At 43.0% G+C, this 26,424-nt stretch overlaps 2 protein-coding genes and 1 non-coding gene across 3 annotated transcripts; 1 reads left to right on the top strand and 2 right to left on the bottom strand.

Annotated features, from left to right (window-relative positions):
- The first annotated feature begins 540 nt into the window (after positions 1-540).
- Positions 541-10,121, top strand: ERCC6L (ERCC excision repair 6 like, spindle assembly checkpoint helicase). Its single transcript, XM_028522392.2, has 2 exons — positions 541-683; positions 6,101-10,121. The coding sequence occupies exons 1-2, from the start codon at positions 616-618 to the stop codon at positions 9,774-9,776; spliced, it is 3,744 nt and encodes a 1,247-aa protein (XP_028378193.1). The 5' UTR covers positions 541-615; the 3' UTR covers positions 9,777-10,121.
- Positions 10,122-19,771: 9,650 nt separating this feature from the next.
- PIN4 (peptidylprolyl cis/trans isomerase, NIMA-interacting 4) lies at positions 19,772-24,847 on the bottom strand. The gene is made up of 4 exons (XM_028522393.2): positions 24,701-24,847; positions 21,532-21,605; positions 21,061-21,180; positions 19,772-20,689 (listed from the first exon to the last, which is right to left on the bottom strand). Exons 1-4 carry the CDS (start codon positions 24,741-24,743, stop codon positions 20,531-20,533), a joined length of 396 nt encoding a protein of 131 aa, XP_028378194.1. The 5' UTR covers positions 24,744-24,847; the 3' UTR covers positions 19,772-20,530.
- Positions 21,772-21,878, bottom strand: LOC114505808. Its single transcript, XR_003685278.1, has one exon. It is a non-coding gene; the product is annotated as a U6 spliceosomal RNA (small nuclear RNA).
- Positions 24,848-26,424: the final 1,577 nt, after the last annotated feature.

Consider the following 26,424-nt stretch of genomic DNA (forward strand, 5'->3'; position numbering starts at 1 on the left):
ATTGGGAATTGAACAGGTGACCCTTTGGTTAGCAGGCCTGCGCTGAATCCAGTGGCACACCAGCCAGACAGCATTACTTATTTAAATGAGAGCTTTGGCTTGGTTCTTAAAATATGAGTTTAAGTCACGGGGACTATGTCTCCCAGGGTGTTTGAATTGCATGCTCCAGTGCCAGGCAGTGGCAACCAGGGAAGGAAGGATGTTTGGGGTGCAGGTTGTGAAGGAGGTCTCCAGCGGATGCAAAAATAACTGAGATCGTATCACACAGTCTACTTCACTCACAGGGATAGCGTACGCATACGCACGCACGCACACTGGGACTGTCCTCCGCACAGTTTCGATTTCACCGAAAACGCCGGTCAAAACAAGAGGACACACCCATTTCGCGCTACGGATCGCAGAAGGCCTCTTTAGCGCGAGTGCGCGTGGGCGCAGGCGCACGACCTTTGTGGGCAGGACTCAAGTTGTGACGCTAGAGCGTGGTGTTGCGGATTGACCAACCGGGAGGCCGACGGTTGGAGCTGCCCCTCCCTCCATGAGCACAGCGCATGCGCAGGGCGGGAGCGAGCGAAATTCAATCTCCGGCGGAGATTCCTGGGACCTAAACTGAAAGTCATGGAGGCGTCCCAGGGGTTTGTGGAATCCGAGGCTTTAAGCCCAGAGCAGGCTGCCCGTTACCTGAGGTATGTCTGGTCTCTGGGTGGGTCCAGCTCGCAGGCCCTGGTTGGGAGTCGAGGGGAGGGGGGACTCGGACCCTCCCAGGCGCCTAAAACTACTGAAGTGGAGCAGAGTAGGGCGCGGGCACCTGCTCGGATTTATAAAGCCTGGGGAACCCTCCAGTATCCTCGTTTTGGGTCAGATAATTCACCGTTATGAACTCCTTAAGAGCTAGAGCTTCAATTGATCAAGCTTTTCTTTTTCTTTTTCTTTTTTTTAATATTCAGGACTGAATTTGCCAATATGCAGATTAGATTAAATGTAGCTTTTCTTGAGTCTTTCCAGCCTCCGAAGCCCCAGGCCTAGGGAATACAGAGATAAGTAAATCATCATCTCTCCTCCCCAAACTGCTTACAATTTTGTAGTGGAAAGGAATGGGTAAACCTATAATGATTAATAAGTGCTGTAAGAGGTATAATGTGCAAGGCATAGTATGGACATTAAAGGAGGGAATGGCGAACTACAAGGGTTGCTGAGCGAAAGGAAGGCCTCACAAGAGGAAGAGACACTTGTGTTGAAAAATGAGTTAAGTGTTCTCCAGATGGCTAAGGATGGAGAGGGCATGGTGATGTGGGAATAAGCATTACAATTTTTAAAAATTGTGATAAAATCCACACAACATAAAATGTACCATCTTAACCATTCTTAAGTGGTATTAATACATTAACGTTGTGCAGCCACCACCACTATCCATCTTGAGAACTCTTTTCATGTTGCCCAACTAAAACTCCCTATCTATGAAACAACAGCCCCTTCCCCAGCCCCTGGCAACCATCATTCTACTTTGAATCTGTCTCTGTGAATCTGACTCTTTTAGGGACTTCATGTAAGAGGAATCACACAGTATTTGTTTTTCTGTGACTGGGTTATTTCATTAGTATAATGTTCACAAGATTCATCCATGCTGTGTCATGTGACAGGATTTCCTTCCTTTCAGAATAATATTCCATTGTATGCATATATCACATTTTCTTTATCCATCGATGGACACTTGGGTTGCTTCCATCTCTGACTATTGTGATAGCGCTGCTGTGAACACAGGTGTGCAATAGTCTCTTCAAGATCCTGCTTTCAGTTTTTTTTTTCAATATATACCCAGAAGTGGATTGCTGGATCACATGGTAGTCCTGTTTTTAATTTCTTGGGGAATTGCCATACTATCCTCTAGAGTAGCTGCACCATTATATATTCCCACCAACAGTGCACAAAGGTTGCAGTTTCCCCACATCCTAGCTAACACTTATTCCCTGTTTTGTTGTTGTTACTAGCCATTCTAATGATAGTGAAATGGTATCTCATTGGGGTTTTGATTTGCATTTGTCTAATAATTAATGATATTGAGAATCTTTATGTACCTATTGGCCATCTGCATGTCTTTGTAGAAGTGCCTGTTGAAGCCTTTTTTAGTTGCGTAGTTTGTTGTTGCTGATGAGTTGTACTTTTTCTTCTCATTTATTGGTTTTATTTTTTTAGAGACAGGGAGAGATTGATTTGTTGTTCCATTTATTGATGCATTCATTGGTTGATCCTTCTTGTAAAAAGATTTTATTTTTTTTAAGAGAGGGGAAGGGAGGGAGAAAGAGAAGGAAAGAAATATGAATGTATGTGAAAGATACATTTATTGGTTGCCTCTTGCACACCCCCAACAGGGGACCTGGCCTGCAACCCAGGCATGTGCCCTGGCTGGGATTTGAACCGGCATCCTTTCAGTTCACAGGCTGTCACTCAGTCCACTGAGCTACACCAGCCAGGGCCATTTGGTGAGTTTTGACAGGTGCATATGCCTGTGTAACCCAAATCCCTGTCAAGGTATAGAACATTATCATCACCCTAGAAAGTTCCCTTATGCCCCCTCCCCAGCAATCCCCACTTCCACTTTCCAGAAGCAACCACTGCTCTGATGTTTCCCACCATAGATTAGTTTTGCTCACTCCAGAACTTCATATGAATAAAGTCACACCGCTTATACAGTTATGGCTGGCTGCTTTGGCTCAGCATGCTTTTGAAATTCATACATATATGAATTCATACATGGATTAATACATCTAGTAGTTCACTCTTTTCTATTATTCAGTAGTATCCCATTGTATGAATATACCACAGTATTAATCCAATCTGGTCACTTGTTTGTTTGTTTTTTTTTTTTACTTCTTAGATGCCCATCTCACAAATGGGGCAAAGCTGGGAAAAGCTATTTATTAAATAAGAGGAACCTTAGAAAAAAGAGGAACCTCACTGAGTCCTGGTATATATCTTAAAGCAGCTCTTAAAGGGTGGTCTGTGGACCATAAGCATTAACATTATGTCATAAAGTTACAGAAATACAGATTCTTGGGCCTCACCACAGAATCAGAAAATCTGTACCGGGGTCCAGCAATCTGTTTTAACAAGCTCTGCAGGAGGTTCTGCAGAACATTGAGACATCCCTGTCTTAAAGAATGAATTGAGTGAAGTTATCTTGGAGTGCATTCCAGGAAGAGGAGGTTGCTGTGAGCCTAAGCTGAGAGAACACAAATTAGCAATGATGGGTATAAGAGGTTAAAAATAAAACATTTGAAGCAGGAAGTGACAGGAGTTAAGGCAGAGAGGTCAGCAGTTCCTGGCTGTTTTGGAATGCCAAGCTAAGGAGCTTAAACTTCATTCTGTAGGCCACAGCAAGCTAGTAAAGATTTTTTTTTGTTAACAGTTTCATTGAGGTACATACTTGAGGTACACTGAGGTACAACTATACATTGAGTATAGTTGACATACTATATATTCACCCGTTTAACATGTACAATTTAATAATTTTTAGTATAGTCACAGAGTTGTACATTCATCACTACAATTAGTTTTAGAACATTTTTATCACCCCAAAAAAGGAATTACTTACCCTTTAGCCATCACTATCCCCAGTGCCTGGATCCCCTACCCTCAGCTCCTGGCAACCACTAACCTATTTCCTTTCTCGATCAATTTGCTTATTCTAGATATTTCACACAAACCAAATCATAAAATGTGTGGCCTTTTGTGGCTGGCTTATTATTTCATGTAGCAAAATGTTTTGAAGTTGTAGCATGAATCAGTATTTTATTCCCTGTTAATGGCTGCATAACATTCCACCAAATGGATATATCACTTTTATCATTCATCAGTTGATGGATATTTGTGTTATTTCCTCTTTTGGCTTGATGAATAATACTGCTATGAACATTCATATACAAGATTTTCTGTGGATTTTACCAGAGTTTTCATTTCTCCTGTGTTTGTACCTGGGAGTAGAATTCCTAGGTCTATATGTAACTTTATATGTAATTTGTTGAGGAACTGACAGGCTGATTTCCAAAGCAGCTGCACCATTTTACTTTCCCACCAACAGTGTTTTGAGAGTTCTAGTTCAATGCTTGGTATTTTCTCACTTTTTGATTTGGGCCATCTTAGTGGGTATCAAGTAGAATCTCATCGTGGTCTTAGTTTGCATTTCTCTGATGAGTAATGATGTTGAGCATCTTTTCATGCACTTATTGACCATTTGAATATTTTCTTTAGAGAAATGTCTCTTCACAGCTTTGTGCATTTTTAATTGGTTGACTTTTAATTATTGAGTTTTAAGAGTTCTTTATATTTTCTAGGTACAAATCCTTTATCAGATACATGATTTTCTCCCATTTCTTGGGTTGTCTTTCTACCTTCCTGATGGTATCCTTTGAAGTACAAAAGTTTTTTTAAAGATTTTATTTATTTTTAGAGAGAGAGAAAAGGAAGGAGAAATAGAGAGAGAAAAACATCAATGTATGGTTGCCTCTTGCATGCCCCTTGCTGGAAACCTGGCCTGCAACCCAGGCATGTGACCTGACTGGGAATTGAACCAGTGACCCTTTAGTTTGCAGGCCCGTGCTCAATCCACTGAGCTACACCAGCCAGATGAAGTACAAAAGTTTTTAATATTGATGAAGCCCAATTTATTTTTTCCTTTGGTTGCTCGTGTGATTGGCATATCTAAGAAGCCATTGCCAAATCCAAGGTCACGAAGATCTGTGCTTTTATTTCCTTCTAATAGTTTTTGTAGGTTTAGTTCTTATATTAGGTCTTTGGTCCGTTTTGAATTAAAATTTTGTATATAGTGTGAGGAAGAGGGCCTATTCATTCTTTTGTGAATGGATATTCAGTTTAAAAGACTATTTTTTTTTTCTCAGTGAATTGTTTTGGCATCTTTTTGAAATCAATTGACCTTAAACTACTGAAGAATTTTAAGCAGAGGAGTGACATGATTCCTCCTATATTTTAAGACAATAGTGTTGGCTGCTTTGTAGAGAGTGTATTGGAAGCATCAAGAGTGGATGTAGAGAGACCAGTGAGTGGGAAGTTGCAGTTTCCAGGCCAGAGATGATCTTGACTTGGACCACAGTAGTGGTAGAGATATAGAGAAAGACACAGGTTATACTCGGGAAATAAAGTTAACTGGACTTGGGGACTGTCTGGCTGGAGGGGTAAAAAGGGGAGAGGTCAAGGATGACTCATACTTGGGTTGCAATCAAAGATGATCTTCAGATTTCCAGCTTGTTTGGCTAAGTGGATGGTATGTTTTTAGAGAGGAAATAATTTTAATTTGGGGTTAATTGAATTTGAGGTGCCTGTGAGACTTTCAAGTGGAGAAGTCCAAAAGGCAGTTGGAATATGGGTCTCGACTAGAGCTTGGGGTAAGACCTGAGTTGGAGAGAGTGACTTCGGAGTCATGAGCACACAGGTGTGAGTGGAAGCTCTAGGAGAACCTGAGGAGAGTAAAAAGAGTGAGAAGAGGGCCCAAGACTGAACCCTCTTGGAGGAAGAATGGGAGTCCAGGAAGGACACAGAGAAGAAATGGCCAGTGATTGGGGGTGGGGTGTGACAGAACCAGGAGGAATCTATCAGGATATGGTGGAAGGAGGGAATTTTAAGGAGGGGAGTTTTAAGGAGGGGAGTGATCAGTAGTGTCAGATGCATCACAAAAGTCCAGAAAAATAAAGCCTAAGTGCCAATATATCTTTTGTGTTTCCATGCTCCCACAAGATAGGTTGATTGTATGATTTTTTTTTTTAAATCACTGCGTAATTCTTAAGGGTGGCAGTTTTGTTGTTTTTTTTTTAAATGCTGTGGAACAAATAACCTTTGCTACATACATTTCCCACAACTAGTGCATGAAGGTGTTACTGGCAATGTCTGGTGGATATTAGTGTCTTAAGTGATGCCAGCTTTCATTGGCATCTTCTGTGCTAATCCTCATCTTGAACTGAAGTTATTAAAAGCCTGACTGCAATTTACATTTCAAAATGGACTCTGAAGTATTTTTAGATGGGATGTTCAATCTGTTTTCTTTCTTTTTGATCTTAATACATATGTATCTTTTTTTACCTCTTTTTAAAAGATACGTGAAAGAGGCCAAAGAAGCAACTAAGAATGGAGATCTGGAAGAAGCATTTAAACTTTTCCATTTGGCAAAAGACATTTTTCCCAGTGAAAAGCTAATGAGCAGAATCCAAAAACTACAGGAAGCCTTGGAGGAGTTGGCAGATCATGGAGATGATGAATTCACAGATGTGTGCAACTCTGGCCTGCTGCTTTATCGAGAACTGCATGACCAACTATTTGAACACCAGAAGGAAGGCGTAGCTTTCCTATACAGCCTATACAGGGATGGAAGAAAAGGTGGTATCTTGGCAGATGATATGGGATTGGGGAAGACTGTTCAAATCATCGCTTTCCTTTCTGGTATGTTTGATGCTTCACTTGTGAATCATGTGCTGCTGATCATGCCAACCAGTCTTATTAGCACATGGGTAAAAGAATTTGACAAGTGGACTCCAGGAATGAGAGTCAAAACCTTTCATGGTCCTAGTAAGGATGAACGTACCAGAAACCTCAGTCGGATTCAGCAAAGGAATGGTGTCATTATCACTACATACCAAATGTTAATCAATAATTGGCAGCAACTTTCAACCTTGAATGGCCAAGAGTTTTTGTGGGACTATGTCATCCTTGATGAAGCACATAAAATAAAATCTTCATCTACTAAGTCAGCAGTATGTGCTCGTGCTGTCCCTGCCAAGAACCGCATCCTCCTCACAGGAACCCCAATCCAGAATAATTTACAAGAACTGTGGTCCCTTTTTGATTTTGCTTGTCAAGGGTCCCTGCTAGGAACGTTAAAAACCTTTAAAATGGAGTATGAAAATCCTATTACTAGAGCAAGAGAAAAGGATGCAACTCCAGGAGAAAAAGCCTTGGGGTTTAAAATATCTGAAAACTTAATGGCAATCATAAAGCCCTATTTTCTCAGGAGGACTAAAGAAGAGGTACAGAAGAGAAAGGCAAGCAACTCAGAGGTCAGACCTTGTGAAAAGAATCCAGATGTTGATGCCATTTATGAAATGCCTTCCCTTTCCAGGAAAAATGATTTAATTATTTGGATACGTCTTGTACCTCTACAAGAAGAAATATACAGAAAATTTGTGTCCCTAGATCACATCAAGGAATTGTTAATGGAGACACGCTCACCTCTGGCTGAGTTAGGTGTCTTAAAGAAGCTGTGTGATCATCCTAGGCTGCTCTCTGCACGGGCTTGTCATTTGCTGAATCTAGGGGCTGTCAGATTCTCTGTTCAAGATGAAAATGAAGAGGAAGATTCCTCAGATGTGGACCATACTGGTGAAATATCTGATGATACACTGATGAAAGAATCTGGAAAAATGATATTTCTAATGGACCTTCTTAAGAGACTGCGAGATGAAGGGCATCAGACTCTGGTGTTTTCCCAGTCAAGACAAATTCTAAACATCATCGAACGCCTCCTAAAGAATAGACACTTCAAGGTATTGCGAATCGATGGAACAATTACTCATCTTATGGAACGAGAAAAAAGAATTAGCTTATTCCAGCAAAATAAAGATTACTCTGTTTTTCTGCTTACCACTCAAGTAGGTGGTGTTGGCTTAACATTAACTGCAGCAACCAGAGTGGTCATTTTTGACCCTAGCTGGAATCCTGCAACTGATGCTCAAGCTGTGGATAGAGTTCACCGAATTGGACAAAAAGAAAATGTTGTGGTTTATAGGCTAATCACTTGTGGGACTGTAGAGGAAAAAATATACAGAAGACAGGTTTTCAAGGACTCATTAGTAAGACAAACTACTGGTGATAAGAAGAACCCTTTCCGATATTTTAGTAAACAAGAATTGAGAGAGCTATTCACAATCGAGGATTTTCAGAGCTCTGCAACCCAACTGCAACTTCAGTCTTTGCATGCTGCTCAGAGGAGATCTGATAAGAAACTAGATGAACATATTGCCTACCTGTATTCTTTGGGGATAGCTGGAATCTCAGACCATGATTTGTTGTACACACGTGATCTCTCTGTTAAAGAAGAGCTTGATGAGTTAGAAGACTCTCACTATATACAACAAAGGGTTCAGAAAGCTCAATTCCTGGTTGAATTTGAGTCTCAAAATACAGAGCTCTTAATGGAAAGACAAAGAACTAGAAATGAGGGGATCTTGCTGAGAGAACCTGTATTTACTTCTAAAAAAAGGGAGAAACGCCCTGAAGTGAATAAACCACAACCTCAGCCTTCACTTCTTTTAACTACTCATCATACCCAGGAGGAAGAAATCTGTTCCCAAATGGCAAGTGTGATCATTGATGATCTGCCTGAAGAGAGTGAGAAACACTATCTTTCAAATACAAAGATGAGTGTTACCATCGGACAAGATGGTGGGCACCCACATGAAAGGACATTTGATGCTGACTTTGTAGCTTTACCCAAGGAGTGTGCAAGTGTAGAAGAAATTTGTACCAACTCTTTATTGGGAATGACTCTACAAAAAGAGGCATCACGAGAGGGGCCTACACAGGAGGTAGTGCAAGGCAATACTCTGGAAAGTTTTAATTATTTGCTTAGTGAACCTGTTAGAGCTGATCTTGGGCCAAATCTAGATGAACAAAAGGATGATGAGATTTTACATCAGGGTAATCTCTGGCCCATTAATCCCATAACAAATGAAAATCAAGATACAGAATCAAATGCATCTGTTATTGAAATAACTGATGGTGACTTGTCAGCATCCCACAGTGCACTGCAGGATGCTCAAGCAAAGGAGACCAAGTTGCAAGAGGAACCTTTGGCATCTTCATTACAGTATATGTGCGATTTCAATCTCTTCTTGGAAGATTCTGCAGACAATGGACAAAATCTTGCTAGTCAGTCTTTGGAGCATGTTGAGAAAGAAAATAGCTTGTGTGGCTCTGAGGCAAATTCTAGAGCAGAGTTTGTGCATAGCAAAGCAGGGCTCAGTATGGATCTTTCTGAGGAAGATGATGAGTCAGAAGTAGTAAATGTAAAGGTCAGAAGTAAAACAAGAAGGATCGTTTCAGATGGTGAAGATGAACATGATACTTTTAAAGATACTTCGAGCACAAATCCATTCAACACATCTCCCCTTCGGTTCTTACCTATAAAACAGTTTGATGCTTCAACTCCCAAAAGTGGGACCAGTCCATCTGAAAGGTTCTTTTCACCTAAAATAGCTAATAGTATAAATAAGTCTATAAACTCTAGAAGATCCCTGGCTTCTAGGAGGTCTCTTATTAATGTGGTTTTAGACCACGTGGAGGATATGGAGGAAAAACTTGAAACCAGCAGTGAAGCAAAGGTAGCTGAAGATTATCTGGAGGAAAGAACTGAGGAAAGCAGTGGTGAAGACTCGGATTGTACAGAAGAGGAACCTTCCAGAGAAACCCTGTCTTCAGAAAGTAAGTCTAGCTGCATAACTACACCTAAGTCTGGTGCTCTAGCTCAGGAGACCTCTCCTGGTGACCCTGGGCTTTTGTCTGGTGGACAGTTGGTGGATTCTCCTCAGGATAAGGATAAGGCAGAAGAGGCTGCAACTGACTATGAGACTCTTGTAATGCGTGGAAAAGCATTGAAAGAGTGTGGAAAAATACAGGAGGCCTTAAACTGCTTAGTGAAGGCACTTGACATAAAAAGTGCAGATCCTGAAGTCATGCTCATGACTTTAAGTTTGTATAAGCAACTTAATACAACTTGAAATAACCTGTGTATTGTATTTCAAAGCAAAACAGTATGAGGTAATTTGTTGTAGTTGGAGTCTTTGGGATCATGAAGCATTCAGGCTTAAGGTGAGAGAGATCTCAAAAGGCAAGTTTTGTTCCTAACTGTTTTGTAAATTCTGCCTTTACCCACTGTTTCTGCACCCCCCCATACATATGTTCTGATATTGTTTTAGGCATGTGCTATAAATCTAATAGAACTGTTACTTTTAGAAAATTTTTCTGTGAAATTACTCTAGCCATTTTAAAATGTATTCTGAAAATGATCACTTTTGTATATCACAGTTCAGATACGATTATTAAAATTACTTTTCTCAAGTGTTTTTCATTCACTTTCTTTCACTGAGATGATACAGACAAATGCTTATAGAAACTCCTTAGTTGAGGCAGGGCGTTGTCATTAGTATTCCAAATCTAAGATCTGCTCTTTTATGCTGTCAGCTTACTATAGCATAAGGCTGGGTGCTAGGCTTTATCACTGGTACCGTACCCTAGAGTCACTTTGCCAACCACTTAGCCATTCTCCCGTCACCACCATGTTCTGACATATGCTAGCACATTCCATCTTTGGGTTATAGACTGAAAAGGAATGTGGTTCCTTCTCAGGAACAAAGTGCAATGTAGCACACTCTGCACTTGGTCACTTGAGCAGGAATACTAGCATTCATCAAGTACCTACTGTGTATTGGGTACTGTATATAGGTTTCTTGTTTAATCCTTAGCATAATCTTTTGAGGTCAAGGGTGGCATTTCCATTTTTTTAGTTGAGGAAACTAAGACTCAGTGAGGCTGTGGCTTGTCCAAGATCACATAGTAAGGGATGAAATGGGTTTTTAACTGTGTGTTACCTAGTGAACAGCATGTCTTAACTATATATTATAGCCACTATAATGTGAGCTGTTTTTACTCACATCTGGCATCAAATATATAGGAGTTTTCACATCAAGCAGTTTTCCAGTTCTCTGCAGACAGTCAACTTGGGTGTCCTACCATTCAACTCAGTTCTGACACAGGATCCACAAGTGTCAGGGTGCATCCCCATAAAACTGCCCTTACTTCAGATGCCACTTGCTGGTATTGGGTCTTCACATTATCCTCACTTGTGTCCACCTTGTCTGCACACTGAGGGCTCCCGTGACTGCCCTTTCAGGTTCAAGAATTTACTAAAATAGCTTACAGAACTATTATTACTCATTTTTATAAAGAATACAACTGTGAAACAGCCAAATGGAAGAGATGTATGGGGTAAGATACCGGGGTTGGGGTGGTGGGTGAAGAGTCCATGCCCTCTGGAATTGCCACACCCAGCATCCTGATGTGTTCACCAGCCCTCAACTTTAGGGCTTATGGAAGGCTCAATACTTAGCCATGAATATTTAAGTCATTGGCTATTGCTGATTAACTCAATCTCTAGTCCTCAGAGGCCAGGGGGTGGGGCTAAAAGTTCCAACCCTCTAATTTTGTCTTGGCCTTTGTGGTGGCCAGTTTGTATGAGAAGCTATTTAGGACCCTCTGGCCACCAGTCATCAGCATACAAAAGACCACCAAGATTCCAAGGGTTTTAGGAGCTGTGTACAAGGAACAAAGACCACTTATTTTTTTATTATATCATACATACATATATAAGTTACTTGTAAATTATATGTATATACTGTTTAAAAAAAAATTCAACCAGGGAAATTTGAAGATTAAATTTGCTTTGTTAAGCGATTCATGAATTGAGCAGGATCCCATCCAGCAAGTAGGGTGCTCAGGTTGTACAAAATGGAAGATTTTTATAGGAAGAAGGGTGGGGCAGGAGAATTATTAGCAAAAGAAAAAAGGAAGGTGTCCTGACCAGCATGGCTCAATTTGTTGGGCATCACTCCACAAAGTGAAAGGTCACCAGTTTGATTCCTGGGTTTCTCTCCCTTTCTAACTCTCTTGCCCTCTCTAAACAGAAATAAATAAAATCTTTAAAAACAGGAAGGCAAGTGTTTTTATGTAGATTGCCTTTTCTTTCTCTGGGGGTGGGGAATGGAGAGGGCCCATGTGACAGGTTATGTCATTGGCATTGACCAGAAAATTCCAGACTGGTTAAGATTACATTTCTGGTAAAGGTCAAAACCTCAGTTTGGTAAGTTAATAACTCTAGGTTTGGTATCATGGGCATTAGCACAAGTGATGCCATTTTGGGCCTATGGTTTGCTCTTTATCAGTTCACACTACTATTCTCATATGCTGTATATTGATGTAGAAGATTGTAGAAAGATGAGCTGAAATTTAAGTAATAGATTACTTATTGAGAATACAAAATTTTGCTTACCAAAATAAATTATTACTAATATTTTAAGGTGGGTAATGTGATTGCATATCTATTGTTAGAGAACACAAGGGGGGGGGGGGCCAAAGGGCAATATACTATTACCAAAAGGAACTCGCTATGTTTGTTATGTCCACCGCCTTATAGGAAAGACATCTCTCAATGCCAGAGATTCGTGAAAAGGAAAGAAAATGTTTATTTAATGCTATACAGACTTAAAGGAGTGACCTAATGTCTTCATTAAAATCCCAAAGTCCCTTAAAACACCCATAAACACACAACAGTCTTTTCTTCCCCCCTTGTTGAGTCTGGGGTACTGTATCTCAGGAAAAGAAATAGAAGTCCGCGGCTCAGGCAGCCCCCAGTTCTTCCCAGTAATCCATCTCGGCTGGTAGGCCTCCCTTGGTTCCCGCCACCATCAGCTGTGTTGCCGGGATCTCTGCTAAAGCCAGGTGGTGGTTCCCCCTTCTAAAGCTGCAGGGGTCCCCACTCTGGCAAAGCCACATGGTTCTCTGCAGTGCCACAGCCGAATGGTCCTCTCCCTGCACTGCCACAGACACATGGTCCTCTCTGCACAATGGCCACGGGAGTCCCCACTCTGGCAAAACCACACGGTTCTCTCCCTCTGCACTGGCCATGGTCCTCTCTCCAATGGCTGCCGAGTCTCTCCTCTGCCAAAACCGCGTGGTTCACCCTACATGGCTGCAGCCAAGTGCTTCTCTCTCCACTGCCACAGCTGCATGGCTCCCTTTCTATTGCCACAGCCACATGGTTCTCTGCACAATGGCCGAGGGAGTCTCCACTCAGCCAAAACTGTGTGGTTCTTCCCCTAATGGCTGCCGTGTCTGGGTTTAAATCCCCTCGCCAATCTTCCTCTGCAGCCCCATTTCCGACTTCTCCCACAATTAGCTACACTTGCTAGCACTCCCATGTCCTTCCAGCTGTACTGGGCTGCCATACTGACTCTGGGTAGGCGTGGCCCCATGTCTTGGAGCCAATCTTCTCCAAGCTCCCACGCAGGCAGGCGCTGTAACCCAGAGGACCTGCCCCCAGTTACGTCTTGGTGGGGAAGTCACTTCCATGCCCCTGGCTCAGAGTGTGGCCACAGCTATTTAACATATCTATGCAACCAGTTAAATGTTATAGATATGTTAAATGACCATGCCAGAGGTTAGCTGCAAAGCTGTTGCTATTCAAAACAGCTCTCAATGGCCCTGCTCCATGTGTCCCTTCCCCCAACTAACAACTGTGAGGGGTGGGTGAGGACATCCTAATATTTCCTGGACACCTTGAGTTCTGGGCCCCATTCCAAATCCCTATTTGGGGTCCCCTCTTGGCTGTACCCCGTAACACAATCATTAAAAAATCTTGGTGGTAACATTGACTCAGCAATTCATACTCGGCATCTAAGTCCAGCTCCCCCTTTCCCTATGTAGACTTTGTTTATCAGTTCCTTCCATCAAGCATAGGAATGTTTTTGGAAATAGGCTGATGTTTAAAACAAGGCCTCAGCCTCTTACAATTTATTTGTCTGCTAGGAAACTTTAGGGGCCTGTATACATTTGATTGACATTGAGGCATATGTCCTAGATGTACAGTCATGCACTGCATGTTTCATTCAATGACATACTACATATATGACATGGAGTCACAGGTGGGCACAGGTAACCAGGTTCTTGGTGATCAGGACAAAGAATTGAACTGAACACCCAGAAGTTATAGCAGAGAACATGGGAGCAGGCCAACTCCAAGCAGAGATGGACCTCATGGGCTGGAGAGACTCTATTCTTATAGGGCAGATCCTTCCTGGCTAGTTTTGGTGGGCTTTTACTGCACATGTATAAGTAGTTGTACTACTTTAAAGCTGCTGCACATGTGGTCTCCCATGATTTTCCCTGATTGGCCACCAGGGAAGAGGGTCCCACAGTGCGACCGAATTGACTCCTCTTTCTCCTGGGGTCCCCCTGTACTAGGTTCACCTTTCCCTTCGCCAGAGAATTATAGTTCTCCATGTTAGAGACTGGTGAAAAGGAATTATTTATTCAAGTTACACGGACTTAAGAGTAATGATTTAATGTCTTCATCAAAATCCCAAAGTCCCTTAAAACACCCACAAACACACAGTCCTTCCTTCCCCCCTTTGCCCAGTCTGGGGTACCGTATCTCAGGAAAAGAAATAGAAGTCCACAGCTCAGGCAGCCCCTGGTTCTTCGAAGTAATCTGTGCTCGGCTGGAAGGCCTCCCTTGGTTCCCAGCACTATCAGCTGTGTCACCAGGATCTCCAACTAAAGCTGCATGGTGGTTCTTTGCTAAAGCCATGTGGTGGTTCTTTGCTAAAACCGCATGGTGGTTCTTCTCATGGCTGCGGGGGGCTGGGGAGTGGTCCCCACTCTGTCAAAAACGCATGGTTCTCCTCACTGCCACAGCCGCATGGTCCTCTCTTCAATGGCTGCCGAGTCTGGGTTTAAATCCCCTCGCCAATCTTCCTCTGCAACCCCATTTCCAATTCCTCCCACAATCAGCTACACTTGCTAGCACTCCCATATCCTTCCAGCTTTACTGGGCTCCATCATGAGTCTGGGCAGGGGTGGCCCCATGTCGTGGAGCCAATCTTCTCGAATCTCTTGTGCAGGTGCTGTAACTCAGGGGACCTACCTCCCAGTTACATCTTGGGGGGAAGTTCCTTCCATCCCCCCCTGGCTCAGAGCATGGCCACAGCTATTTAATATATCTATGCAGCCAGTTAAAGGTTATAGATATGTTAAATGACCACACAGGTTAGCTGCAAAGCTGTTGCTATACAAAACAGCTCTCAATGGCCCCTGCCTCATGTGTCCCTTCCCCCAACTCACACCTATGGTGGAGGATGAGGACATCCAATATATCTTTCTAATGTTTCCTGGACACCTTGAGTTCTGGACCCCATTACAAATCCTTCTTTTGGGGGCCCCCTGACTGCACCCTCCTACAATGGTACCATAAGATTATAATGGAACTGAAAAATTCCTGTTGTGTAGTCACAGCTAGCCTAAAACATTACTCAGGTGTTTGTGGTAATGCTAGTGTAAACAAACCTACTATGCTGCTAGTCCTATAAAAACATATAGCACACACAATTATATGTAGTACATAATTATTGATAATGATAAATAACTAGGTTACTGGTTTATGTATTTCCTATTTACTATTATTTTATGTATTTATTTTGGATTTTATTTATTTTTTTTAGAGAGGGGCAGGGAGGGAGAAAGAGAGGGAAACATCAATGTGTGATTGCCTCTCATGTCCCCCTACTGTTACAGGGTGCGGCCAAGAGGGGGGGATCCCAAATAGGCATTTGAAATGGGGTCCAGAACTGAAGGTGTCCAGGAGATTTTAAGATGTCTTCGCCCCTTTCCCCCACAGGTGTGAGTTGGGAGAAGGGGCACACAGAGCAAGAGCATGCAGGGCAGCTTTGCAGCTAATCCATGGCGTGGTCATTTAACATACCTATAGCCTTTGGCTGGTTGCTTAAATATGCTAAATAGCTATGGCCATGCTCAAGGCCAGGGGGATGGAAAGGGATCTCCCCCCCAGATGGGACTGGGGAGCAGGTCCCCTGAGTTACAGCACCTGTTTGGGAGCTGGGAGAAGATTGGCTCCATGACATGGGGTGACACCTGCCCAGACCCACGATGGCGACCAGAAAAGCTGGAGAAGACAGCAGATTGAGGGCAAGTGTGCCCAAGTGTAGGAGGAGTCGGAAATGGGGCTGCAGAGGAAGACTGGCGCGGGGATTTAAACCCAGACACGGCAGCCATTGAGGGAGAACCACGCGGCCTGGACAGAGTGGGGACTCTCCCTTCCCGCAGCCCTGAGAGAGGGAGAACCACGCGGCCTGGACAGAGTGGGGACTCCCGTGGCCCTGGGAGAGAGGACCATGTGCCTTTGCCAGAGTGGGGACCCCCCACAGCTTTAGAAGGGGGAACCACCACCTGGCTTTAGCAGAGATCCCAGCGACTCAATTGAGGATGCCAGGAACCCAGGGAGGTCTCCCAGTCGAGATGGAGTACTAACTGGGAAGAACCAGAGGACTGCCTGAGCCATGGACTTCTATTTCCTTTCCTGAGATACAGTACTCTGGACTGGGCAAAGGGGGAAGGAAGGAAGGACTGTGTCTCTTTGTGGGTGTTTTTAGGGACTTTAGGATTTTTGATAAAGACATTAGGTCACTACTTGAAGTTTGTATAGCATTAAATAAACATTTCCTTTCCTTTTCACGAATCTCTGGCATTGAGAGACGTCTTTCCTCGGGCGGCGGACATAACAGACCCGGGGCCTTCTTTCAGTAATAGTATATTGTCCCAGGCCCCCCCCCCCCCGGCTTGTTTGTTCTGTAACACTACTGGAGACCTGGCCCACAACCCAGGCATGTGCCCTGACTGGGAATCGAATTGGAGACTCTTTGGTTTGCAGGCCGGCACTCAATCCACTGAGTCATAGCAGCCAGGGCACTATTTGCCATTATTTTAGAGTGCACTTTTGCTACTTATAAAAAAAAAGTTTGCTGTAAAACAGCATGTTGTTAGGCTGGGAGCAACCTCGTACACCTCATGTTTACATCTTTTGACTGCATCATGTGCTCTTGGGCTTGACTTAATCTTGCTTTGTTTTATAAATTTAGTGTAGCCTAAGTGCACAGTGTTGATAAAGTCTACAGTCCTGTACAGTAATACCCTAGGCCTTCGGAGGCACGGAGGTACATGACTTTCTCACTGAAAAACAAAATGGTTCTTGTTTGTGTATTACGGCAATTTTGGTGGTGGAAATGCCTGCACACAGTAAATTATTCAAACTCTAAGGAAGGCAGGGATTTTTAAACTGGCATTCATGGATAGAATTTAGATGTCTGAATGTAGACAACAAACTGCAGAAGTATTAGCAGTACCTGTGACTTTGTCACCAATAGAACTCACAGATTTCATCATTATTGCAACTACCTTAAATACCATTGACAGTCATAACTACAAAATCAGAGTGGTTTTTCGTTTTACTTATTTTATTTTTTAAGTATTTTTGTTTATTTTTAGAGAGAAGAGAAGGGAGGAAGAGAGGGAGAGAACCAACGATTGGTTGGCTCTCACATGCCCCCAACTGGGGACCTGGCCTGCAACCCAGGCGTGTGCCCTGACTGGGATTTGAACTGGTGACCTTTTGCTCTATGGGGTGATGCCCAACTCATGGAGCCACACTAGTCAGGGCAAAAATCACAGTGGTTTTTAGATCTACCACTAGATCCTACTTAATATAGTAACATGTATATTTTATATTTATATATATATAAAGCAATTTTAAAACTATTTTGATTACTGTATTTCAGTATAATTGCTGTCCTTTGTAATCTTATGTATTTTACTTTATTCATTTAAAATCATTCTAAGAAGGGATCCACAGGCTTGGGCATGAGGCAAAAAATCTCTGACCTGCCCCTTCCCCAGTTCTGGATTGCCATTTCCAGAGACAGTCTATGTATAAGCACCAGTGTCTGTTTTATATTTTTACTGAAATGGTAATATACTATATACAGTTTGCACCTTTGTTTTAAATTTTTACATAGCTGCATACTATTCTATTGAATGGGTATACCATCATTTATCATCTACTGATGGACATTTTCTTTCCAGATGATGCTGTAACGAATATCCTTGTACATTTTATACATGTGATTACATCCATAGGATGAATTCCAAGAAATGGAGTTGCTGGGTCACAGGGTATATTTATAATATTTTAAAGTTTTTTTTAATCCTCACCCAGGGACACATTTATTGATTTTAGAGAGAGGGGAAGGAAAGAGGAGAGAGAGAAACATTGATGTGAGAAACATTGATCAGTTGCCTCCTGTATGTGCCTCAACTGGGGATCACACCTGCAACCTAGGTATGTGCCCTGACTGGGAATCAAACCCGCGCAACCTTTCTGTGCACAGGCCGATGCTCTAACCAACTGAGCCACACTGGCCAGAACTATAATTTGATAGGTACTGCCAAAATGTTCACAGAGGTTATAACAATATACATTTGCACTATTAATGAATGAATTCCTGTTTCCCCATACCTTCACCAATGTTAAATTTTGAACTTTGCCAATCCAATAGGTTAAAAATGGGATCTCACGTTGGTTTCAATTTGTATTTTACTATGAATGGGTTTTTAAATGAGTTTTACTCTTTAAGCATTGAACTTAATGAAAAAGATGCAGTTGCAGAGCAGAATTGAATGCTTATGCCATGCCTTAATTTTTTCCCTTACCAACTTCTTCAGAACCTTAGTTGCCAGTCAAAAGCTAACTTCCCAAAGGTTTACTTGGTATCAGAGGCCCATTCCTACCCCACTTCCTCACAAACTAGCCGTAATTGTCATGCCACAGAAATTACTTTGCTTTTTTTTAGCACTCCAACTTCCTTCCTTTGTGGGTGACATACATGCACAAGGCATGCACTTGGTATCCTGGGTAGGCCTCTAGCTCAGGAGCATCTCCTGCATATACAGCTTACCAGAATTTCATTCACAATTTTCAGAATTGATCGCCCATATTTATATCTTTTCTTAAATATTTTTATTTATTTTTAGAGATGGGGAAGAGAGGGAGAAAGAGAGGGAGAGAAGCATCAATGTGTGGTTGCCTCTCATGTGGCCCTCACTGGGGACCTGGCCCACAACCCAGGCATGTGTCCTGACTGGGAATCGAACCGGCGACCCTTTGATTTGCAGCCCACGCTCAATCCACTGATGTACACCAGCCAAGGCTTATATCTTTTTAAAAAAGATTTTGTTTATTTATTTTTAGAGAGAGGGACAGGGAGGGAGAAATAGTGGGAGAGAAACATCTATTGGTTACCTCTTGCACACCCCCAACCCAGGATCTGGCCCACAACACAAGCATGTGCCATGACCAGGAATTAAACTGGCAACCTCTTGATCTGCAGGCCAGCACTCAATTCTCTGAGTCATACCAGCCAGAGCTGATAGCACTTATTTAGAGACATTGTTTCAAATGTGGTTTTCAATGCAGTTTCATCTTATATCTGCTATTTTGAATACTTCTATCATACTGGTATATCTGGATCCCAGGGTTTAGTCTGCTCAGTGGGGAAAATGGGAAGGCATAGCCTGCTGGGGTGCTCAGAAACCCTTCCAAAATGGGAAACATAGGTCTGGAGGTGAAGTTGCAACTATGTGGCATAATGTGGGCATGTCAAATGAGTGTCAAGAATCACATAGTTGTGTTGGTGAAGTTTCATTTTATTTTTCTATTAATTTACTTATTTAAGTCCTCGCCTGAGGATATGTGTATTGATTTTAAAGAGAGAGGAAGGGGGGAGGGGGAGAGAGAGAGAAAGAAACATCAATTGGTTGCCTCCTGTATATACCCCAGCCAGGGATCAAACCCACTGTTTGGTGTATGGGCTGAAGCTCCAACTGAGCCACCTGGCCTGGGCCAACGTTTTATTTATTTTTAGAGAGGGGAAAGGAAGGAGAAAGAGGAGGAGAGAAACATGAGTGTGTGGTTGTCTCTCACACACCCTCACAGGAGAGACCCAGCCTGCAACCCAGGCACGTGCCTTGACTGGGAATCAAACGACAACCCTTTGGTTCGCAGGCCAGCAGTCAATCCACTGAGCCACACCAGCCAGGGCCCAAAGTTTTATTTGTTAAGCAGTACAGTATTCATAATATTCTTTATGCTTTGTATATGTGATATAAATATGGGATTATAAAATAAAAAAATGTAGACACACAGAACATTAGTCCTGGAAAGGTTGGTCATACATAAACTATACACTTGAAGATGAGCAAATGTTTTCATACTGACATTTCTCCCCTTGACCAACACTTGGTGAATGGCTGCTCAGTCTAGTACAAACACCCAATAGAACTGAGTGCCTCTCTCCCCCGCAATAAACATTTATTTTAAAACACAGGAGTTAATGTTGAATGGCCATTTGTGTTCCATGTACTATGTTAAGGCAATGCAGCTAATAATTGTCCTGGCAGATCACAGCTGGCTAACATATAAAGGAAGCGTTGTCTAGGAACCCATGTTATGATTTTCATATGCTTATCTGTCTTTTTGATGCCCGATTCAATGTGTGAATAGTGGGAGCTGGTACCTGACTCCCCTAGAGATGGTTTCTACATTAACTTATGGATATACTGAGAATCAGATAAATTAGTTCTGAGAGGAAAGGAATGACAAGTTAAAAGGAGTCTGCTTGATCCATCTTTGAGAACCACTGACTGAACACCTACTATAGTGTATAGCAGCCTTTACCCACCCCATTTTGCACTTACAAACCCACAATGACAGTTCATAAAATATAAGGATTATTTAACATCTTTTAAAGAAATAAATAGAATGTATAAAATATAATCTGCATTCCATACAATTTTATTTTCTCCCTTCAACCATAATGATATGGTATCCAAATTTTGTCTTAACTGGAGGGTCTGTAAACACAGGCTTGTCCAGGCCACTTACAGGCAAAGCAAATGCTGCTTCTTGAAATGGTCCCACCATGGACCCTCTGGTCATCCAACCCAGGTCGCCCTGAAAAACCCAAAAGATATGTGATGTCAAACAGCTCTGCAGAGGGAACAGTTCTACTGTAGCTTGAATGCTAAGGTTCCTAGGTTTCTTCATTTGGGCTGTAAAGAAGTAGGCTAGACAGGACAAATGGACAGACATCGTACTCTGCACTGAATCCACAAGCAGTCACAATGTTGCCAGGTATCTGTGAGCTGTGCAATTTTGGTCATACCTAGGTTTAGACATAGGTGACCCATATTCAACTGTTTACAAGTTGGACATTTATGTTTTTACGACCTTTAAACCCAGGTATGGCTAAAATTAATGGCAAAACATAGAAATAATCCCGAGTGTTGGGGGACAGATCATATTACATGATAAGAGTAACATACCCCTTGCCTGGCTTTATCTTCACTATATTGTGTGGCCACTTCATTGAATCTCATTCCAGACTTTAACTTTTCCAAGGCTTCCATGATTTTGCCATGTTTCTCACACAGAATGTGCCTGACCTACAAGGAAAAAATACGTTTGTATAATACCTGGAGATCCAAACGATTTATTTCTTCACAGTACAACAGTCAGTACACAGTGGACTAGGAATCCAACCGGCGACCCTTTGGTTCACAGGCCCATATTCAATCCACTGAGCCACACCAGCCAGGGCACATTTTTAAAAGGAATTACTTTTTGTAAGTGAGACTGGTCTGTAATTTCCAATTGTGTGTTATCTTGATTTTTCTATCAGTGTTGGCCTGTTCCCTTAGAATGAGTTAAGCAAACTGTCTTTTCCTTTTATGTGTACCAAAGTAACACATGTACATGTTTACATTTAACATGGAAAAAAGGAACTAGTAACTCACCTTTACTGCATTGCCACCACCTTTGGGACCCTGAGACTTCTTGTCAGAACTGTCACTCCCAGATGCTGCTCCCCCTTTAGAGAAGAGATGACAGGTACTCATTTAAATGGTACCTTGATTACAGAAAGGTCTAACATAACAGCAGTTGATACTTGTCACAGCACCAAGTTTCAAAAGGGAACGCTGCCAGATACTTGACTACATCAAACTAAATTAATCTGACTCACCTCCCTTTTTTACAAAAATATGGATTGCTTCATGAATTTGCGTATCACCCCTGCGCAGGGGCCATGCTAATCTTCTCCATATCGTTCCAATTTTAGTGTGTGTGCTGCCAAAGCGAGCATTCACTTCTCTTAAAACAGGAAATTTGTGCCCCACATAAATCCTTTACTGGAAAATAGGTACATAGGTAACTGTGCTGATGATTAAATGCAAGTCCCAGAAGCTGGGTGCAGTTCCCTGGACTCAGTTTGATATCCTGCCTTCTAAGTGAAAACCCCTGAGCTCTTGTAAAATTTCTAATAAGCACTGCAACTATGTATTTGAGTACTAACAATTCCAATATGTAAAATCCCTAGAAGTATATTTTAAATAAAGATCAAATTTCCCATCACCCATAATTGCCTAAAGAATACATTTATGTCTGAATTCTCAGAGTCTGCTACATTGCTTATTGATAGCTTCCTAAGAAAAGTTATCAGTATTGTGATTAATGACTGGCAGAAACTTATGTTTTACTAGTGTATCATTTTACTACATTGTCCACTTCTGTGCCAATGGCAACATACGCACTGTTAGAGGCTGATTTTCCTAAGAACTATCACTGGATTAAATGTTCAGTTCAATAAACATTTCCTAAATATAAGTACTAAGGTCCAGGCACTGGGACTACAAAGATAAATAAGCCATGGTACCTTTCTTTACAGGGCTCACTTGCTCTCAGATATGCAAACAGATCGTTTCAGAATGATCTATGACCTATGGACAGGGGGCTGTGGAAGCACAGAGGGACATTTGAGCCAGTCAGGGAAGGCTTCCTGGATGTATAGGCACTGACCAGGTGAAGAAAGAACAAGGGTGAGGGAACTCTCCAGGGTGGAAGAACAGGAAGGTATGTATTGGAAACTATGGACAAAGTGTAATCCGAGGTGGGAGTGCTGTGAGATGGGCCCAGGGGATGTGGCTGAGGGTTAGGGTGTGAGGGCCTTTAGGTCCCGTTATGGAATTTGGAATTTATCCTTGAAGTAACAGGGAGCCATTGAAAAGTTTTAATCAGGACACTCCAACATACACATAGCTCCAAAGGCTAGCACAGTGCCTGGAACACAACACTTGTTCAATAAATTTCAACTAAACTGAAAAACCAAAATACTGTACTGACCACCAAATGCTGAAGAACATATTACCATTGAAGGAGTTTCACTACATCCAACTCTTCTTTAACATTTATTTTTAAAGAGCAGGGAAGGTGGGGAGAGAGGGAGAGAAACATTGGTGCATGAGAGAAACATTCATCGGTTGCCTCTCACACAGCCCGACCAGGGACCTGTCCACAACCCAGGCATGTCTGCTGACTGGCAGTCAAAGCAGTGACCTTTCAGTTCGCAGGCTGAGGCTCAGTCCACTGAGCCACACCAGCCAGGACTACATCAAACTCTTAAGTGGATCTGTTGCATAGTCATGTTAAACAATGATGCCTTCTGATCATCCTATCCTCTCCCCTACTGGATGCTGTCATCTTTTGACTGTCACCTCACTCTCTGACTGAGGACTTTGGCATCAGCTTCAGGCTTCCTTTCCACTCTCACTCCTGCCATCATCTTAGATGAGCCACCATCTACACAGAGGAGTCATCCAACAACCTAACTGCATATTTCTAGACCTTCTTCCCAAATGTGCATACTGTCTATTGCAGGCCACTTGCTCCCAAAGGCACATGATGAAACCAGTGCAGCTCAGAACTAGTAGTTCAGTCTCTGGCCCCAACTTCCTGTTCTTCCAGCTTTCTCATGCCTCATTCCCACACTACCTCTTTGACTTCACAGAAATCACCCCCACCTTCAGTCCCTTTATCCAGCTATGCTCCCCTACACTCTCAGACTTCTCCTTCCCTTCCCAGTCTGGACCCGATGCTTGAATCATCTGAACTTGATCCCTTCCCACTAGCACCCTTAATTCCCTTGGGTGGCTACCCTTCTAGTATCATTGTCCAACAAAACCTTAACCTTGGCTCAAGGCTATTCCTAACTCTTTTCAATTGCATCTTGTGCCAGTTGCCCGGTAGTAGGTAAATCATGACTGTGCAGAATGTGTCCTCTACAAATTCATGGCCTTCAATCTTAGGCTGTCAGCCCTCGAGGCAATCCTTTTATTATCCCTCCTCACATCACCTTCAGAGACTATTCCCAATCTTTACCACTCTCGGGACTTCTACTCAGTCCCTGCCCCTCAGTCTTAAAAATTACTCTTGCCTTCCACTTTATTAAGAACTTGAGGCCATGCCCTAACTGGTGTGGCTCATAGGTTGGTCGTCATCCCACAGACCCAAAGGTCGCCAGATGGATTCTGGTCAGAGCACATGCCTGGGTTGCGGGCCAGGTCCCCGGTTAGGGGCGTGAGAGAGGCAACTGATGGATGTTTCTCTCGTGTATGGATGCTTCTCTCCCTCCCTTCTCCTCTAAAAGTAAATAAAGCCTCTTTAAAAAGTAAACTGAGGCCATTAAGTACAATCTCCTACGAACTCCACCTCTTCCCCACTCTCGGGGCCTAATTTTTACAACCACACCCATCCCCATCTTTGTCCTTGTGGCCTCAAGCATCAGGTGTCCCTTCTCTTCAAAGCTCAACTGCTCCGCCTCTGTCCCGGACCCCGTTTTCTCCTAAATCTCACTCCTCTGTAACTTTACCTCTCAAACTCTACTGGATCCTTCACATCGGCCTCACTCCCAAGTTTTCCCCAAACAAAATTTTCTCTTAGTCCTTTGTCCTTTTCTACCTACCACCTAATCTCCATGCCTTTTTAATTAAAGCTTTCCAGAGAAGTCCAAAATAACCACTTCCGGGTCACTGACCACCCGCTGCCTCCTTCCCGGACTCCGGGGATCGCCGGTCAGGTCCCACCCCTCTTACCCGACCCCTTTCTCCCTTGTTGTTCTGGCCGCTCTACCTTTTCCCCCTTTTCCAGAACCGCTTTTTCCTTTAGGCGGCATCTGCGAAACTTGACGTTGAACTGTCAACTCTGTCAGTTGCCGTGCAAAGCCCCCTTCAAGCCCCCCGGGCTTGTCCCACACAAATGCCTGAAAGCGGCATCAAAATGGACCCTTTTTGCTGCGGCTCCGGAAGCAGGCATATCTTGGGGCAGGCCCAGGCCCAAGGCTCGTGGACCAATATGGCTGAAGGTGCCTGACCAATAAGAAGCTTGGGCTGGGGCGGGGCCCAAGGTAAAGCGAGGCAGGAAACCCCGCCTCTGCGCTTTTTGTTCCTTTTTCACATTCCCTTATTTGCGCGAACCCCGCTCTCCCGTTTCCCGGCTCCCCCAACCCTACCCTCTTTACGCGTGCGTAGTGAAAGCTGCAGGCCTCTGCAGTCTCTCGGCGCCAACTCGAGCGAATCCCGCGTGGTCCCCAGACAAAGGGAAAGCGGGAAGAACCTCGGTGGCTGCCCCCTCCTCCTGCCCCTGCTACACACTAGCCCTCCCACTCTTGCGATTTTTTTCATGTCTAAATTTTATTTTGCAGCTGTAGCTGATTGAGTTTAAAGGATAGTTTTCCAAAAAGGCTCTCACCCCTCTGCCTCTTGCAGAACTCCGTCATGGAGAAAAATTGGAAGCTGTAGGACATTGCTTAAAAAATAATGTTTCAACCACAGAAAAGGCTGTGTGCCATTTACAATAACGAGAGTAAAGCTGTCTGTATAGACACAGGAAATGACCTTAAGGAAGATTACTGACCAAGCTATAGAATATTCCTTTTTAAAAAAGTATATAGTGTACAATATATGCATATAAAGGACAGGAAGGCTACCTAGCAAAATATGACCAGTGGTGCTAGCACAGGTTCTCCTGTATGTTTCTGTGTATTTTCCAAAATTACCATAATGATGCAGCATAGAATAGTAGTTAAAAGCATGGTTTCTTGAGCCAGACGCCTGGTTTCAAATCCCTTCTGCACCATCTGGCTACTAGCTCTGTGACCGTGAAGTTACTTCAGTCTCTTTGGCTTGGTTTCATCATCTGTAAAATGGAGTTGATAATACTACCTACTTACAAGATGTTATGAGAATTAAATAAGTTCATATTCATAAAGCACTTAAAACAATGACTAGTTCATAGAGTATTAGCTTCAGATAAATGAGTTTTCAATTTGTGTCCTCATACTTTCTCCCCTAACCCAAAACCCCTTTCCTGCAATTTATATATAAAGTCAGGGCTTTTCCTCCATTCCACAATATAGCTGTGCCAGCTTCCACTGCCAGCCAGAACCTATAGGTGGTTCAGCTCAGAGTTTAGTTTTTGGAGACAGCCTTGATGGACTGGGATGTTTTGTGCTGACACCAGTGCTGTCAGGTATTTCTGAGACCATGCCCACCTCCAACTCATACATAAGAAGCAGCCCCCTCATTTTGTGCTGCTGTGATTTCTGGACATGACACATCTTGGGTACACTTTATTTCAGATTGGTAGTGATCAACTGTGGGGAGCACACCCAGAACAAAAGGGATCATTGCTCCCCCACTTCTGAGGTGGATCCCATAGGAGCCAGGTACTGACCTGCCAAGTCCAACTGGGAGATGTGGGGTGGGCTTTGACAATGACACTGTGGCCTGATGTTCATCCGCTCACACACAGCCAGGAGGCCTAGGAGGCGCCTTTACTTGTGGGTGTTCATATGG

The sequence above is a fragment of the Phyllostomus discolor genome, chromosome X, assembly GCF_004126475.2.
Source record: "Phyllostomus discolor isolate MPI-MPIP mPhyDis1 chromosome X, mPhyDis1.pri.v3, whole genome shotgun sequence".
Classification (NCBI taxonomy): Eukaryota; Metazoa; Chordata; class Mammalia; order Chiroptera; family Phyllostomidae; genus Phyllostomus; species Phyllostomus discolor.

Bases quoted from the DNA above. Each gene is read 5' to 3' on its own strand.
- ERCC6L (XM_028522392.2), top strand. From the start codon at position 616: ATGGAGGCGTCCCAGGGGTTTGTGGAATCCGAGGCTTTAAGCCCAGAG. The intron at 684-6,100 runs GTATGTCTGGTC...TCTTTTTAAAAG, and splicing joins CAGGCTGCCCGTTACCTGAG to ATACGTGAAAGAGGCCAAAG.
- PIN4 (XM_028522393.2), bottom strand. From the start codon at position 24,743: ATGCCGCCTAAAGGAAAAAGCGGTTCTGGAAAAGGGGGAAAAG. The intron at 21,606-24,700 runs GTAGAGCGGCCA...TCTTCTCTAAAG, and splicing joins TTCTGGAAAAGGGGGAAAAG to GGGGAGCAGCATCTGGGAGT. The intron at 20,690-21,060 runs GTATGTTACTCT...TGGGTTTTTCAG, and splicing joins AAGATAAAGCCAGGCAAGGG to GGCGACCTGGGTTGGATGAC.